Source organism: Trachinotus anak, unplaced genomic scaffold (assembly GCF_046630095.1).
Source record: "Trachinotus anak isolate AG129_WGS33_773 ecotype Australia unplaced genomic scaffold, CSIRO_AGI_Tana_v1 ptg000004l, whole genome shotgun sequence".
In the NCBI taxonomy this organism is placed as follows: domain Eukaryota; kingdom Metazoa; phylum Chordata; class Actinopteri; order Carangiformes; family Carangidae; genus Trachinotus; species Trachinotus anak.
In genome coordinates this window covers 22,298,187-22,316,136 of record NW_027273855.1, presented here as the reverse complement: position 1 = coordinate 22,316,136, position 17,950 = coordinate 22,298,187, and the positions used below count along the sequence as shown (strand labels likewise).

Below are 17,950 nucleotides of genomic sequence, written 5' to 3'. Positions count from 1 at the left end.
AAATGAGATTCAAATTTCAAATTTTGTGCCCAATTTAAAGCCAAATGAGACGTGTCAGGAGGAACACAACACAGCTACTGTAGATTATAGGGTTAGCAAAGTAACTCATCTCCCCCCAGTGGCTCAAATTAATTTCAGCTGTAGATGCTGAGAACAAACCTTTGACTTTTTCAGTCGATGGTTCCAGAGTCTGTTTTTCTGCTGTATTTGTTCATTTGCTCTCAATGTGAGTGATTCAATTAAAGACTGATGCATTTCCTGCATTAAACATTTTCATTGATCACTTACAGATTTTAATCAGTATTTTGATGGAAGACACAGCTGCTAACATTTCACAGTTGTTGTGTTGTCTCTGGAGGATTCTCTGGTTTCCAGCTTCAGGACAGAGTGACGTGTTTTCAGACACAGACTTCACTGGTCCTGGGGCCCAGGAAGCACTTCTGACATTTAAGCCTTTTATTTATTCAAAGTTGCTTTCAAACGAATGAACTGCGTTTATGAATGTTGTGATTATTATTTACTAGTAAGTTAAACTTTGTGCACAGCTGTTGTTGGGCTTCTACCTTCACTCACCGCTGCAGTTTATGAACTTTAAACATTTCCTGGCACTTCCTGGTTTTTCTGGCCTTCATGTTTCTGCTTTAATATTTCCCGTGTGTCCATGAGACAAACCGGAAACAAACTCGTTAGACTCGGTCGAGTCTTTGCCAGAATAATATGAGTAATGTCAGAAATATAAACCGGAAACAAACTCGTTAGACTCGGTCGAGTCTTTGCCAGAATAATATGAGTAATGTCAGAAATATAAACCGGGGACAAACACGCAGAAACAGCTGATCCTTGTGACAGTGGGGAGGCCGGTGAACCGGAAGAGACGAGGAAGCCGCAGAGCCGCAGAGAGCCGCTGTTTATCCGCTGCCCTCCTGCGCTGATTGGGCAGAAAACGCGCGTTTTCTTCTTTAAAAACCAGCGACAAACAAACATGAGGCAGAAACTGAAGCTTTGCTCTGTCAACAGCCTCCAGCGGATCTGCTCCTCTGCAGCACCGAAGGTAAGAGAGTTCACTTTATTCATCAGAGCCTGTTTGGTTGGAGGACGAGGCCTTTGCATCATAAGAGAAATGAACTGAAATATTGATGCTTATATACGCTGAATATACTGAACAGAGTTTTTGTAGCTGCTGAATCTCTGAGAAGTGATGTTATTGTTGGAGACACCAGTGGTGAGCTGATGCAGAGACGATGTGACAGAAGTTGTGCTTTTGTTCAAATCTTTGTGCAGATACAGAGCAGACAACTGTGAAACCAGGGCTGGGTGATCTGACTTTGGCATATGATCAACTTTTAATATGAATGTAGAGATGCCTTCATTAAAGCTGCTATATTTAGATAGCCCTGGTTAATGTCCAGGGTTAATGCTGCTAACCTGTCCACTGTCACCTGTTAAACAGCTAGCCTGCTAACCGCAGCTAGCCTGCTAACCGCAGCTGGAGATAGCGGCCCTTGTTCTGCAGCCTGCTGCATTTGGCTCACAGACATATATTATATTACATTATATTATATATTATTATATTCTTCACCTGAGCAGAACAAGAGCTGACGTCACCAGCCAATGAGACACCTGTGGTAAAGGCGGCACACAGGAGGCGGGGCAGCTGGTTAGCGGCTGGTTAGCGGCTGGTTAGCAGCAACTTCACTTTAAAATCAAAGTGCTTATAACACCTCATAAATAACTGTGCTGTCCAAAAGAATACTCCACATGAGCTCAGCGAGAAATGTGATTGGTTGTGGCACAGTTTGTACATGAAAGACAACATTGTTGGCGAGGAAGAGCTGCTAGCTAGCTAGCTAGCTAACATCTGGAGTTGGTGTCAAAGCGGCGGAAAAAGACGTCGTTACTTCCGGTAAGGACTTTCACAATAAAATCAGTGGAAACAATGTAGATCGTGATAAAGCTTGAAAGATTGACATATGACCTTTGGCCAGATCGCCCACCCCTATGCCCAAAAATTACAAGTACACATTCTGACTTTTTTATTTTTATTTTATTTTTTAAACTTAATCTGATTGGACAGCGACAATCCCACAAAGCAGAGTCCAATCAGGGAGCAGGTGGTTGCTTTAACTTCATCTCTGCCTATACCCTGAAAGGTGTAGTAGATTTTCAAGATGGAGGACAGCATGGGCTTGAAAATCTACTACACCTTTCAGCATCTGCCATGGAGCTGAAGGCAACTGAATGACCTGCCCTCTGACTGACTGACTTTGTGATTGGATTGTCATTGTCCAATCAGTAAGGTTTAAAAAAAAAAACAAAAAAACAACTTCTCTTTTTTTTTGGCACAGGTAAATGCCACTTAAACCACAACCAAGTAATGTAAGGTTTTAAAAATCTTTCCAGGATTCCTGTTAACAGTATCTGCGGTTGGAGCTGTGTGCGGTAACCTCCTTTGAAACTGATGGGAGCTAACTTCATAACTTGCACTTGACTGAGTTTATAATGGTAAGTGAAATGAATTATGTAAAGTAAAAATGTTTCTCAATATTGTTTTGTGAAAAGCTGCCTAAAATGTCTTGATTTGCCCTGCAATGGAAAATGTATATTAATATAACTGCCTGTTTTCATAGAGATCCCAGGACCCGCCTCAGGCCAGGACCACATCCTGTATGGTGCCCCACAACCAGCAAAAAATGGTAAGTCATGGGCATGACTCCATCACATACCTATGCCTAAACTAGGATCAAAGGATTTTGAGCTTATAAAGTGATGTTCACAAGTAATTCCAAACGTAGTTTTAAGTCAATCTTTGTAGACCTGCAAAATCTGTATGAGAAACTCAAGTATATACATGTGAAGACATTGTGCTTGTGTAGAGGAGATTTGTATTTGTAAAAAGACCGTGTGATTTTAAAATCTGACCAAATAAAATTAGTGGTGAGGTAACACAAAGACACAGTGGAAAAACTGCTTTTGTCAATGTCTGTGTATAGATACAAAGCAGAAAACTGTGTAAAACTTGGTGTTCAAAGTTCCTACACGGTGTGTGACACTGAATTTACAATCACAATTTTGACGCCATCCTTACACCTTAAAATGATTGGACAAAGACGGTCCAATCACAAAGCAGAGGCCAATTAGAGGGCAGGTGGTTCTGGTATCTTCATCTCTATCGCACATCCTGAAAGATGTGGTAGATTTTCAAGATGGACGACAGCGCTGGCTTTAAAATCTACTACACCGTTCAGGATCTGCGACAGATGAAGCCAACAGAACCACCTGCTCTCTGAGTGGAATCTGCTTTGTCATTGGACCGTATTTGTCCAATCATTTTTAAAGTGTGAGGATGGAGTCAAAATTGTACTTGTAACCTCAGGGTCGTACACTGTGTAGGAATTTTGAGCATCAAGTTCTACAGTTTGCTGCTCTGTATGTGTTCACAGATTTGGTAAAAGCACCGTCTTCCACAGTGTCTTTGCGTTACCTCACCACTGATATCAGTTGCTCAGTTTTTATTTTTCACTTCAGTTTTTCTTTTTACAAATGCAAATCTTATTTGCACTTTTCACTGTACACTAATAAGACATAACGAGCTGTACTTGGTATCAAATTAGACAAAACTAGAATTATGTTCTTAGAGGGTAATTTACAACACATTAGAACAGAACTATGTTGTAAACTAAAGGGAAATTTGTCTTTTTTTTGTTTTTTTTACAGCTTGCATAGCTTTGTGAAGCAAAGTGATGCATCAAACAGAGTTGTTACAGAGTAGGTCCTCATTACTTTGTCATTATATCACAATGAATTACTTCACAACGAATAGAGACAGCATGTTTCAACACAAGTATTCATATTTGTAATCACATCCATGTTGGTTTTTTGATAAATTAGTGATGACAATTAATATACTTGTTTGGAAACTTGCTGTCTGTGATTGGTTGTTAAGGAACTTATTTGATGATATAATGATGAATTAATGAGGAACTTCACAGTAACAACTCTGTTTGATTTTTCACTTTACTGACCAAGACTCTACAAGGTGTAAAATATCACTTTATCTACAACTTTGCCCTGCAATGGAAAGTCATTGTATTTAATACAGTACCATTGTATGTTTTCATAGGGATGCCGGAATCCAACTCGGGCCAATACCACACCTTGCCGTCCTCCACAACCAGCAAAAACGGTAAGTCATATTCTTGACTCCACCCCATACCGATATAGGCTCAAATTAGGGTCCAAATGATTTTGAACTTGTGAAGTGATGTTCACAAATAATTCCAACGTTTGTAGTTGTAAATCAACCTTTGTAAACCTGTGAAATGAATCTGTATGAGAAAGTCAAGTCTGTGCATGGGAAAACTATTTTTTCCTTTTAACAAAGACATTTGTATTTGTTACAAAAAAAAAGACTTTGTGACTCAAAACTATGAACAAATGATCAGTGTTGAGGTTCAACAAAAACACTAAATAAATAAATAAATAAATGGTTTTGTCAACAACTGTGCTGATACAGAGCAGGAAACTGTGAAACTCTGCTGTGTGTGTGAGCCACTGAGTTTTACAGTTTTCAGCTTTTTATCTGTACACAGACATTTACAAAAGCATTTATTTTATTTATTTATGTTAAACCCTCACCACTGACCATTTGTGTAGTTTTATTCAGAGAGTCTGTCTTTGTAGCAAATACAAATGTCTTTGTCAAAGGTTAAATGTTTTTTTTCACATACACAAACTTCCATTTCTCCTGCAGATTTATTTTACAGATTTACAAAGTTTGATTTACAACTACAACTTTTGGAATTATTTGTAAACATTACTTCCCAAATTCCAAATCATTTGGACCCTAATTTGAGCCTATATGGGGTCGGGGGAGTAAGTCGGGGGAGTAAGTCGGGGGAGTAAGTCGGGGGAGTAAGTCGGGGGAGTAAGTCGGGGGAGTAAGTCGGGGGAGTAAGTCGGGGGAGTAAGTCGGGGGAGTAAGTCGGGGGAGTAAGTCGGGGGAGTAAGTCGGGGGAGTAAGTCGGGGGAGTAAGTCGGGGGAGTAAGTCGGGGGAGTAAGTCGGGGGAGTAAGTCGGGGGAGTAAGTCGGGGGAGTAAGTCGGGGGAGTAAGTCGGGGGAGTAAGTCGGGGGAGTAAGTCGGGGGAGTAAGTCGGGGGAGTAAGTCGGGGGAGTAAGTCGGGGGAGTAAGTCGGGGGAGTAAGTCGGGGGAGTAGCCTCGCGCGAGGCTGAACGAGCCCGATGGCTGGGCGCAGGGCCGCCTGGGGGTCGGGCTGTCCAGCCTCGCGCGAGGCTGAACGAGCCCGATGGCTGGGCGCAGGGCCGCCTGGGGGTCGGGCTGTCCAGCCTCGCGCGAGGCTGAACGAGCCCGATGGCTGGGCGCAGGGCCGCCTGGGGGTCGGGCTGTCCAGCCTCGCGCGAGGCTGAACGAGCCCGATGGCTGGGCGCAGGGCCGCCTGGGGGTCGGGCTGTCCAGCCTCGCGCGAGGCTGAACGAGCCCGATGGCTGGGCGCAGGGCCGCCTGGGGGTCGGGCTGTCCAGCCTCGCGCGAGGCTGAACGAGCCCGATGGCTGGGCGCAGGGCCGCCTGGGGGTCGGGCTGTCCAGCCTCGCGCGAGGCTGAACGAGCCCGATGGCTGGGCGCAGGGCCGCCTGGGGGTCGGGCTGTCCAGCCTCGCGCGAGGCTGAACGAGCCCGATGGCTGGGCGCAGGGCCGCCTGGGGGTCGGGCTGTCCAGCCTCGCGCGAGGCTGAACGAGCCCGATGGCTGGGCGCAGGGCCGCCTGGGGGTCGGGCTGTCCAGCCTCGCGCGAGGCTGAACGAGCCCGATGGCTGGGCGCAGGGCCGCCTGGGGGTCGGGCTGTCCAGCCTCGCGCGAGGCTGAACGAGCCCGATGGCTGGGCGCAGGGCCGCCTGGGGGTCGGGCTGTCCAGCCTCGCGCGAGGCTGAACGAGCCCGATGGCTGGGCGCAGGGCCGCCTGGGGGTCGGGCTGTCCAGCCTCGCGCGAGGCTGAACGAGCCCGATGGCTGGGCGCAGGGCCGCCTGGGGGTCGGGCTGTCCAGCCTCGCGCGAGGCTGAACGAGCCCGATGGCTGGGCGCAGGGCCGCCTGGGGGTCGGGCTGTCCAGCCTCGCGCGAGGCTGAACGAGCCCGATGGCTGGGCGCAGGGCCGCCTGGGGGTCGGGCTGTCCAGCCTCGCGCGAGGCTGAACGAGCCCGATGGCTGGGCGCAGGGCCGCCTGGGGGTCGGGCTGTCCAGCCTCGCGCGAGGCTGAACGAGCCCGATGGCTGGGCGCAGGGCCGCCTGGGGGTCGGGCTGTCCAGCCTCGCGCGAGGCTGAACGAGCCCGATGGCTGGGCGCAGGGCCGCCTGGGGGTCGGGCTGTCCAGCCTCGCGCGAGGCTGAACGAGCCCGATGGCTGGGCGCAGGGCCGCCTGGGGGTCGGGCTGTCCAGCCTCGCGCGAGGCTGAACGAGCCCGATGGCTGGGCGCAGGGCCGCCTGGGGGTCGGGCTGTCCAGCCTCGCGCGAGGCTGAACGAGCCCGATGGCTGGGCGCAGGGCCGCCTGGGGGTCGGGCTGTCCAGCCTCGCGCGAGGCTGAACGAGCCCGATGGCTGGGCGCAGGGCCGCCTGGGGGTCGGGCTGTCCAGCCTCGCGCGAGGCTGAACGAGCCCGATGGCTGGGCGCAGGGCCGCCTGGGGGTCGGGCTGTCCAGCCTCGCGCGAGGCTGAACGAGCCCGATGGCTGGGCGCAGGGCCGCCTGGGGGTCGGGCTGTCCAGCCTCGCGCGAGGCTGAACGAGCCCGATGGCTGGGCGCAGGGCCGCCTGGGGGTCGGGCTGTCCAGCCTCGCGCGAGGCTGAACGAGCCCGATGGCTGGGCGCAGGGCCGCCTGGGGGTCGGGCTGTCCAGCCTCGCGCGAGGCTGAACGAGCCCGATGGCTGGGCGCAGGGCCGCCTGGGGGTCGGGCTGTCCAGCCTCGCGCGAGGCTGAACGAGCCCGATGGCTGGGCGCAGGGCCGCCTGGGGGTCGGGCTGTCCAGCCTCGCGCGAGGCTGAACGAGCCCGATGGCTGGGCGCAGGGCCGCCTGGGGGTCGGGCTGTCCAGCCTCGCGCGAGGCTGAACGAGCCCGATGGCTGGGCGCAGGGCCGCCTGGGGGTCGGGCTGTCCAGCCTCGCGCGAGGCTGAACGAGCCCGATGGCTGGGCGCAGGGCCGCCTGGGGGTCGGGCTGTCCAGCCTCGCGCGAGGCTGAACGAGCCCGATGGCTGGGCGCAGGGCCGCCTGGGGGTCGGGCTGTCCAGCCTCGCGCGAGGCTGAACGAGCCCGATGGCTGGGCGCAGGGCCGCCTGGGGGTCGGGCTGTCCAGCCTCGCGCGAGGCTGAACGAGCCCGATGGCTGGGCGCAGGGCCGCCTGGGGGTCGGGCTGTCCAGCCTCGCGCGAGGCTGAACGAGCCCGATGGCTGGGCGCAGGGCCGCCTGGGGGTCGGGCTGTCCAGCCTCGCGCGAGGCTGAACGAGCCCGATGGCTGGGCGCAGGGCCGCCTGGGGGTCGGGCTGTCCAGCCTCGCGCGAGGCTGAACGAGCCCGATGGCTGGGCGCAGGGCCGCCTGGGGGTCGGGCTGTCCAGCCTCGCGCGAGGCTGAACGAGCCCGATGGCTGGGCGCAGGGCCGCCTGGGGGTCGGGCTGTCCAGCCTCGCGCGAGGCTGAACGAGCCCGATGGCTGGGCGCAGGGCCGCCTGGGGGTCGGGCTGTCCAGCCTCGCGCGAGGCTGAACGAGCCCGATGGCTGGGCGCAGGGCCGCCTGGGGGTCGGGCTGTCCAGCCTCGCGCGAGGCTGAACGAGCCCGATGGCTGGGCGCAGGGCCGCCTGGGGGTCGGGCTGTCCAGCCTCGCGCGAGGCTGAACGAGCCCGATGGCTGGGCGCAGGGCCGCCTGGGGGTCGGGCTGTCCAGCCTCGCGCGAGGCTGAACGAGCCCGATGGCTGGGCGCAGGGCCGCCTGGGGGTCGGGCTGTCCAGCCTCGCGCGAGGCTGAACGAGCCCGATGGCTGGGCGCAGGGCCGCCTGGGGGTCGGGCTGTCCAGCCTCGCGCGAGGCTGAACGAGCCCGATGGCTGGGCGCAGGGCCGCCTGGGGGTCGGGCTGTCCAGCCTCGCGCGAGGCTGAACGAGCCCGATGGCTGGGCGCAGGGCCGCCTGGGGGTCGGGCTGTCCAGCCTCGCGCGAGGCTGAACGAGCCCGATGGCTGGGCGCAGGGCCGCCTGGGGGTCGGGCTGTCCAGCCTCGCGCGAGGCTGAACGAGCCCGATGGCTGGGCGCAGGGCCGCCTGGGGGTCGGGCTGTCCAGCCTCGCGCGAGGCTGAACGAGCCCGATGGCTGGGCGCAGGGCCGCCTGGGGGTCGGGCTGTCCAGCCTCGCGCGAGGCTGAACGAGCCCGATGGCTGGGCGCAGGGCCGCCTGGGGGTCGGGCTGTCCAGCCTCGCAACCTCGCAATTTTTTATAAGGTTTAAACACCTGAGAGCTTCATACCAGAGCTCATGAAACCTCGTAAACAGAAACATAGAAAATCCAGTCGATCTTTTGATTTTAAAGCTCAGACCGAGGCGAGAAGAACCTGTGAAATATCTGAAACCACATTATATGATGACTAATACTAAAAGGACATGTGAACTCAGTCCTGGAGCATAAATATTAAGTGTTGTTAATTTTAACAACATTCAGGATCAACAGGTTTCGTTGTCTCGGTTGTGGAGGACGTTCCTGAACCAGAGCCAGAAGAACCCAAAGAGCCCAGTGAACCAAAACAGCATCAGGAAACCTTCATCCAGAACCTGGACTCTGTCGTGGAACCAGTTAAAGAGACAGTCCCCGCACTGACGTCACCACCAGTGGAACCAGTACAGACACCAGCACCAGCTCCGGCAGCTCAGGGAGACTGTGTGGAGGCAGATCTGCAGCCAGAGCCTGACGCCGCAGACGTGAACGATGACGGATCAGGTAGGACCGAGAACAAGAGGGAGGAGGAGACACATGAGACTGACTCTGCTAAGGCGGCCAACATCTGCGAACATCAGGACGGAATGACCACGCAACAGGTACAGTACCACACCTGCTGTGACGAGAATCACCTGTATCCACTCAGTTCTGCTGTTATTTACCTCCCTCACAGCTTCCTGTCCTTCAGTCTCTCACAGATCACATTCTTCTTTTCCTCGTGTAAGCTATTTAAAGCACCACTCAGCACATTAACTACTATTTGTTCATGTATTATTACATCACTGCAAACCATTCTCCAAAATATGAAAAACTTAAAGATTACAGTTCAAGTGAAGAAATAATTTTGCTGCAAATAATCCTTCACATGTGTGAATACATGTGTCCACATTTGGTTAAAATAAATAACGTCATCATTACTTGGTGCTGCAGCTTTGAGAGGGAGGCACAAAATAACCATGGATGCACACTCAGTGAGCACTTTATTAGGAACATCATACTAATACTGGGTACTTCCTCCCTCAGTGGACTCTCTCTCATCATCTGCTGCTCACTGGACGTTAAGCACAGTGATGGAAGAGAGGAGGATCCACGGGAGAAAGAGCAGCTCAAAGAAGATATTTTAGACCTTAAAGGTGCTTCAGGGCTGAAAGAAAAAGATGATTTTGAAGGTGAGGTGATGGGAAAAGGAAGCGTTCGATCTGAGGAATGATTTCTCACTAGAGAAGGAAGCGGCAGCTATGAAGGAGGACAGCTTCAAAGTGCTGACACCTTGTGACTAAACTATGTAATTACAGTTCAGAATCAGGCAAAGGTTGTAAACCAACGATCTAAAGCCCAGAGAGATTTGGTTCAGTGATGTCAGAATATTGTCAAACATTCATATTTGAGAGACTAGGACTTGTGAATTTTTGTCACTGAAAACTTGCTGATCAGTTGATTGAATTACTTAATTCAGCTTTTAGTTATTTCCTGAGGAAATGATGAAACTGCTGTGTATAGTTGGGGTCATTAGGGGCCCAACTACAAGTCTTTGCCCCAGTGCCCATCAGGGGGTTAATTTGGCCCAGGTGTGGAGAGGTGACTGAAAGGATAAACAACAAAAGAGATAGTTACACTCATATTGACAGAGCGTGCATGGCCGTGATCAGTATAGTACTCACATCCCAGTTTAGCTTTGGTTTCCATGTATACCTGTATACATACATATATACATTTATACAATACATTTATCTCTGACTTCAAGGATTTCTTGTGTGCCCATTTTCCCATCAGGAGCCAAAGACGGACAAGGATAATGAGTACTGTCGCAAGGTGAATGAGTATTTGAACAACCCCCCCATGCCCGGAGCACCAGGCAGCGGAGGCGGCAGCGGCCATGAGCTCTCTGCGCTCGGAGTAGAGGGAGGCCTGCAAAACCTGCTGGGAAATATGAGCCACAACCAGCTGATGCAGCTGATTGGGCCGACAGGATTGGGTGGACTGGGTGAGCAGCAATAGGTGTTTTTAATGATGTACGTATTGGTCCTCTCTCACACTCACCACAGCAAAGGCTTTGCCAGGAAGTAACTCTGAAAAATAAACCAAATTATGTGTTGAAACCAAGAAGAATAACACCACCAGTCTTTCCACTGCTGATTTTTGTTCACCTTGTTTTCATCCACATTGTCAAACTTTATTAGAAATATTGAGCTAAATAAGTAGTTTAAAACGTGGGATTTGTCTCAGTTCACAGCCCAAATTAATAAGAATTTCAGAACAATTTGGACGCTTTTTGATTTGTTTGCATTTGTCCAAGGAGTTCTGGGAGCTCTAGCAGCGGAGGACCAGCTACAAGCAGCTCCTCATCCAGGTGAGACTGAACACAAGATAAACATCAGCTCACGTCACTGCCCTTCACAGAACTGACTGTTCTATAGCAGATGTAAGGAAATGCATAATCATGAACTACAGTGAGAACCTGCTTCCCTTAACTCTGTCCCCTCCATCCTCCCCAGCTCTCGTAGCCAATCGACAGCAGCCACTCCATCATCAGGCAGAGCCCCCAGACTGGGCTTTTCTCAGGCCCCTACCACCCCTGTGACTCCTGCTGCCTCGGCTGTGTCACCTCCTGGTGTTGCTCCCTCCACACCAGGTACTTGACTGTGGTCTCTGTCAGTCATCCAGCAATCAAGAATGACACCCCCGTCATGACGTTATTATTTTGATCCTCGTAAACAGCTTTTTTTTTCAGTGTGCAATAAATAATGTGGGAGCTTCACAACCAAAGGCAAAGGAATAGGGCCGCTACTGACAGTTACTTTTGGCTGAATCACAACAGCAGGGCCTGTCCTATAAATGTGAAAGTCACTCACTGACTGACTCACTGATGTTACACCATTAGTCAGCCGAATGCTGCGTGACAGAAGGATGACGTTCCTCCATTAGCTGTATGTTTGGACATATTGTCATACTGCAGAATGAATTTGGGATCGATCAGATGTCTCCCTGATTGGACTGTGAGATGAATACAAATCTAAATCTTAATGGCTAAAACCTTTGCATAGCACTGAATGTTATTAGACTTGTAATCTTATCTCATTACCGTACAATCAGGGCAAGTATCTAATATTGTTGCTTTAATTTCACAGTTTTTGTCGAAGTTATAGGTTTCCATGGTGCTTTATTTATTATTTTTTATGTTTATTAACTCTAGTGGAAAAGTTCAATTAGGTTAAGGAACTTAATCTTAATGACATCATGCTGCAATGACCTAATACATAAAGAGAAAGTAAAGGTGCCAGGGCATGGAGCATTTTAATGAAAACCAAGAGTGCCAAGTGTTTCATTTCTAGTAACCTGTTTACTGTTTGCATTGTATTATCTGAAAACCTTGACACCTCCTTGTTTGCCATTGTTGTTTGTAGCCTCAGCTCAGACTCCTCTGGCCCCAGCCTCTGATGGAAGCCCTGCCTCCCACCAGCCCATCCAGCTTAGTGACCTTCAGAGCATCCTCGACACCATGAACGTCCCAGCGGCAGTGGGACGATTGAATGGAAGGGGATAAAATCCTGGTTTGGCAGTGATGCAGGGCTTTTTCTGCTGCTCTGGTTGACCAAGGCAAGTTTATCTGAACACACTGACACAACAGCAGTGCTTTAAACAAGGCACTAAAAACACTGAAAAGAAAACGGTATAAAAACAGAAAGTTAAGAATACCAACAGGACGTCCTCTCTTCTTCTCTAGTGGACCTGGCCAGTGTTTGTACCCCAGAGATGATGGCTCCCATCCTGACTAATGCTGAGGTCCAGCAGAGGCTTCCTCCCCAGCGGAGAGAGTTTACCTCAGAGCGCAGAAGAGATCCAGAACACACTCAACTCACCTCAGCTCCAGCAGGTAGGAAGAAAAGATTTACACCAGTGTTATGTTTTCATTATGGCCTGATGAAGACCTAGTACCCTCACCTGACACCTGATTAGCAGGTCACCAGCTCTTTATTGATTCCAGCTAATCAGGTGATGGTAGAGATGCAGTTGGATACCATTCATCTCCATTATGGTGTCATTTGTTAACAGTAATTATAACACGGTACCACAGTTAATTTCATGAGGCCATACGTATGTTTAATTTTTGTCTGCTGACGTCAGACAGGGTTGAATAATCCCCACTGATTGTGATTCCTCTCTCCTGCAGTCGATGAGTATGTTCAGCAGTGCCTTGGCCTCCGGGCAGCTTGGCCCGCTCATGAGTCAGGTTTGGTCTGCCAGCGGAGGCTGTGGACGCCGCCAACAGAGGAGGTGAGAGACAAACACACACACAAATAGATAAACTGAGTATCTCGGGGTTTCACATGTTACCTAGAGCTGTGGGAAATTATAACTTTTCACCATTTTCTGACATTTTATAAACTAAAGAGTCACTGTATTAATTTGTAAATAATTGATAGAATAGTTTTTCTATTTTTCTCCCCATTTCTATTATCATATACTTATTTATGTATTTGCAGGGCAGCAAAGGAGACTCCAAAGAGAAGAAAGAGGACGACGAGGACATGAGTCTGGATTAGAGCTCAACCTGCCGAGCCTCAGTGACCTCTGATCCCTTCTCTCCTCTATATTTCACTGCCTTTTCTTTACCTCCCTCTCTTCAATGTTGTCTTTGACTTTTCTGTACCGAAGGCAACACTCTGCTCCTACTCAGGATGAAGCTGTATAGAGATAAGTTAGGCCAGTTTCCCTACTGTGACCACATGTAAACAGCCTTACTGCTTATGACCATTACTTTTACTCTGAAAGGAGAGAGGAAGTTTTATTGTGTTGGGGACTAAGCCTTAAAGTTTGATCTTGTTTTCTTTCTGTATTTCAGCTTGCTTTCTGTGAGATTTTTTTTTTTAAGTGGTTATATAACATAACAAGCTTCACACACGTTTGGTAAAGGTTTACATTAACGATGGAATAGAGACAGGAAACGCTGCCTGCAATGGGACAGGAGCTGGCGGAGGGGACAGTGCTGTGTTTACGACTTCAGAGAATCTGTCGTGACACTTAAAGATGGTTGTGATTATAGAGCTGTTTCGAATTGTGTTCACTAACAATAATCAATTAAATTTGGGGTTAATTACCAACTTTATAGCACCTTGTCTGCTATAAAGTTGTCTGCAGAAAAATCAGTGTTGATCAGTCAGTCTTAGCCCCTTTTCCACTTAGTCTCATTCGTGTTAAATTTGTCCATCGTTTGGTCCTGGCCTTTGTTGCAGGAAACATTGCCCGTCTGCGCTGCCTGAGGACGTTGCTCATACATTTGTGTTCACAGTGTACCGACAGTAGGTATCCTCAACATTCTCTGCTAGAGATGCACAATACACAGCTGTTCACATCCTGCACTGGAATATATTGCAGATTCAGGAAAGTTGTTTGGAGCCAAAAGACAAAAAAATAAATGATCCAAGTTATAATTAATTTTTCATCACCTCTAGAAAAAAGCTCAGGCTGTGCTGCCTTTATTTACAATATATTACACATTTTATAATTGATTTATGATTTTAGAGTTGATATTTGAAGTACTAGTGCATCTCTATGTGTCACTGCTGTAGCACAATAACAAACCAGTAATAATGCGACAACAGGAAAATAATAACATTTTTCTGAAAATATACAATAAATATTCATATATATTTTAAATTAGCTACAGTAACATGACACCCACCAACAGTAATTTGTAGTTGGGGAATGTGAGGATAAGACTGTGTGTTGGGTTTACATGTGTGGGCAGCCCTGCGTCCCCACGGTTTGGACAACATGACGGGTTGGTGGTTGATGGTCGCCCGGTGGACGCAGCCGTGGAACGCCGGCAGGTAGAGCGGGGGCGGAGAGAGGAACAAGGTGTTAAAGCAAAAAAAGGAGGAGGCAACAGCCATCAAACTTGTGTCTAACACCAACCAGCCAATCATAACAGCAGCCTGTAACCACATGACTGAGCGGTAGTTAGGGTGAATGTTGCTGCATTCACTGCAGCACTGTTAGGATAAAAAAAATTAATGACTCAGAGTTTAAAAGTTTTAGAAAATGAAAAATGATTTGTTTAGTTCATTAGGTAAAATCCCCAATATTATGGACTTCTCAGTTTCTTGTAGTAAATTAAACTAATTAATTTTAAGTCATTATGAAAATAAAAGATTCACTACCTGGGAAAACTTTTTTTTTTTTCTTAAATAAATAATTTCAAGAGGTAGGTTTTGAGTTGTGGGTTTGACAGTAAACAGTCTGTGAGGTTGTGTTAAATAACGGATGTGGAGGATCTGAAATTAAACTTCAGTAAAGGTTTTAGCCCTGGTTATTTTTCTGTCACATCAACACTTAATCACAACATTGAACGACTGAGCTTCACTATCTCCAATTCTTCAGACCACATCCTCGGCAAATAAACATTGATGAGATCAGATGAGATGTGGTTGAATGCAGCCTAATATGTGTTTGTGATTAATAAAATGATCAACATTGTCACTTCAACATGTCAGAGCTCTGACTTTCTGAGTTCCATCTGGAATATTCAAAATGAGAAATAATTACAGAGACTGGAGCACAATCACAGGTGTGTGTGTGTGTACTCACTAGGTGCCCCTCCAAGGTAACCTGTCTCCTTGGCCCCTGCAGAGCGGCTCTGTTTGGGCCGACGCTGTGCTCGCTGGCTGCAATCACGTGGAGCTGTAGAACATTGTTCTTCTTCACCACTGGAGACGCACAGACAACACAAGAGCGTTACAACCTTTTTATATACAGTCTATGGTTACAACAGGCGGGGCAATAACACAACGACACACAGTCACAGTGTCTGTCGACCTACACTCACCTGTGATAGTGTGCCAGTGTCCGTTACACAGAGGTTCTTCAGGAGTGAAGGAGGTAGAGAATTCACCTTTGCCACTGCTGACTTAGGTGGTCACCTACACACACACACACAATCATTTTGAGGTTGTGTTACAGTATCGCCACAGTAATAATTAAACTCCGCCCTCACTAGCACGTTCTCACCTCTCCCTGCATGAGGACCAAACTCAGGTGCTGCTCAGACGTCCCAGCATGCAACAGCAGCCCAGAGTCTGAGACAGGTCGCAGCTCTAACTGGATCTCAAGATCCCAACCCAGGACCAAGGACTCGTCTGCAGGGAGGGAGAGAGGGCCTTCAGTCCGAACACAGCAGAGCTCAAACAACAGCTACCTGGCCGGAATAAAAACACACACAGATGATAACCTGTTCTGTTACCTATCGCCATGTGTCCTCCCTGTCCAGAGAAGTACGCTCTGGGCTGCAGATGGTTCTGGAAGCAGGGCACCATCCCCTGACTGTAAGTTACAGCTACATCTACTCTAATCCACCCTTTACTTATCCACTGTCACCACTCCACTGATGTTTTCTCTTTTACATTAAGAACTCTTGTTTTGCCCTTTTTCTAGTACAGGACTATGAGTTTGACAACAGATCCCCAGTAAACGGCTGTAAAACCTGTAACATCACCTCACAGCAGGTTCTTATGTCTGTTTGACTGTTTTTAAATGATGTTTTACCAAAGTCTGGCACAGCACAAGATGGTCAGTGTTTAAGAGTGAAAATATTGTCAGAATTATTTTATTTTATTAAAGTAAAACATTAAAATGCTGCGATAATTATCACAACATAAATTTCTGCTCATATCCTGCATCCATACCAAAAGTAACAGGTTAATGCAGTGAACATAATACTATTACTACAACTACCACAACTCTGCTGCTGCTCCTGTACTACTAGAAGTTCTGCTATAAGTACCTAAACCTGTACTTGTACATCATCTACTGCAACTAATGCTAAAACTGCTTCTTTTACAGCAACATATTTTTTACTCTCCCTCTTACACCACGTTCCAAATTATTACGCAAATTGTATTTAAGTGTCATAAAGATTACATTTTTTGTTGTTCAATTAAACTCATGGATGGTATTGTGTCGCAGGGCTCTTTGGATCACTGAAATCAATCTCAGACACCTGTGATAATTAGTTTGCCAGGTGAGCCCAATTAAGGAAAAACTATTTAAGAAGGGCGTTCCACATTATTAAGCAGATGACCATTTCCAAGCAATATGGGAAAGAAAAAGGATCTCTCTGCTGCCGAAAAGCGTGAAATAGTTCAATGCCTTGGACAAGGTATGAAAACCATAGATATTTCACGAAAACTTAAGCGGGATCATCGTACTGTTAAGAGATTTGTGGCTGATTCAGAGCACACACAGGTTCGTGCAGATAAAGGCACAATGAGGACGGTTTCTGCCAGACAAAAACATCAGATTAAGAGAGTAGCTGCTAAAATGCCATTACAAAGTCGCAAACAGATATTTGAAGCTGCTGGTGCCTCTGGAGTCCCACAAACATCAAGGTGTAGGATCCTCCAGAGGCTTGCAGTTATGCGTAAAACTTCTATTCGGCCACCCCTAACCAATGCTCACAAGCAGAAACGGCCGCAGTGGGCCCAGAAATACATGAAGACTAATTTTCAAACAGTCTTGTTCACTGATGAGTGCCATGCAACCCTGGATGGTCCAGATGGATGGAGTAGTGGATGGTTGGTGGACGGCCACCATGTCCCAACAAGGCTGCGACGTCAGCAAGGAGGTGGCGGAGTCATGTTTTGGGCCGGAATCATGGGGAGAGAGCTGGTCGGCCCCTTTAGGGTCCTTGAAGATGTGAAAATGACCTCTGTAAAGAAACTCATGGTGTGGCCCCCATCCTCCCCTGACCTCAATCCTATTGAGAACCTTTGGAGCATCCTCAAGCAAAAGATCTATGAAGGTGGGAGGCAGTTCACATCCAAACAGCAGCTCTGGGAGGCTATTCTGACATCGTGCAAAGAAATTCAAGCAGAAACTCTCCAAAAACTCACAAGGTAAATGGATGCAAGAATTGTGAAGCTGCTATCAAATAAGGGGTCCTATGTTAAAATGTAACTTGACCTATTAAGATGTTTTTGATTTCAGTAAATATGACCTCCTAATGCTGCAAATTCAAAAAATGAGCATTTTCAGTTCTTAACAACCTATAAAATGTTATAAAACTCTGTCGTGTGTAATAATTTGGAACAGTGCATTTTAAGTTTTTTATTTTTGAAAAATATTGTTATCATTGGGAGGTTTGTTCAATAACATTTAAATTCATTAAACTAACAGTTGATGACTTGTAAATTATACTGACTGTCATTTGCATCGACTATTTAGGAAAATCTGAGAAATGTATCATTTGCATAATAATTTGGGACACAGTGTAAAACAATGACTGCTGCTTGTTCTTCTACACTACAGTATTCCTACTCTCTGCTAATGCTATTTAAAGTCAGAAACCTAAAGTTTGTGAAGAGCTTTGGTGTGAAAAGCGGCAACTTCTGTTTAAAAAAAAAAAAAACACTCTTAATAAGTTTTCAAAATAAAATATGGACAGTCAGTGTTTTTCCCCTTAGACATTCGTC

The 17,950-nt window shown here is 48.1% G+C and overlaps 2 protein-coding genes across 7 annotated transcripts; both read left to right on the top strand.

Annotated features, from left to right (window-relative positions):
• The first annotated feature begins 471 nt into the window (after positions 1-471).
• Positions 472-12,022, top strand: LOC139620973 (protein VASP homolog). Of its 5 annotated transcripts, none has more exons than XM_071477084.1 (9): positions 472-1,051; positions 2,401-2,502; positions 2,628-2,693; positions 4,121-4,183; positions 8,709-9,082; positions 10,257-10,467; positions 10,780-10,833; positions 10,979-11,115; positions 11,888-12,022. In XM_071477084.1, the coding sequence occupies exons 4-8, from the start codon at positions 4,123-4,125 to the stop codon at positions 11,062-11,064; spliced, it is 786 nt and encodes a 261-aa protein (XP_071333185.1). In that variant the 5' UTR covers positions 472-1,051; positions 2,401-2,502; positions 2,628-2,693; positions 4,121-4,122; the 3' UTR covers positions 11,065-11,115; positions 11,888-12,022. The 5 variants fall into 5 exon arrangements, with proteins under 5 accessions (XP_071333185.1, XP_071333188.1, XP_071333190.1 ...); XM_071477086.1 differs by having other exon boundaries at positions 476-1,051; positions 10,783-10,833; XM_071477085.1 differs by lacking the exon at positions 472-1,051 and adding an exon at positions 1,066-1,222.
• A 198-nt stretch (positions 12,023-12,220) lies between these two features.
• On the top strand, positions 12,221-15,178 carry LOC139620974 (proteasomal ubiquitin receptor ADRM1-like). 2 transcript variants are annotated; one of them, XM_071477090.1, is made up of 3 exons: positions 12,221-12,357; positions 12,655-12,758; positions 15,075-15,178. In XM_071477090.1, the coding sequence occupies exons 1-3, from the start codon at positions 12,237-12,239 to the stop codon at positions 15,168-15,170; spliced, it is 321 nt and encodes a 106-aa protein (XP_071333191.1). In that variant the 5' UTR covers positions 12,221-12,236; the 3' UTR covers positions 15,171-15,178. The 2 variants fall into 2 exon arrangements, with proteins under 2 accessions (XP_071333191.1, XP_071333192.1); XM_071477091.1 differs by lacking the exon at positions 15,075-15,178 and adding an exon at positions 12,968-13,216.
• The last annotated feature ends 2,772 nt before the right edge of the window (positions 15,179-17,950 follow it).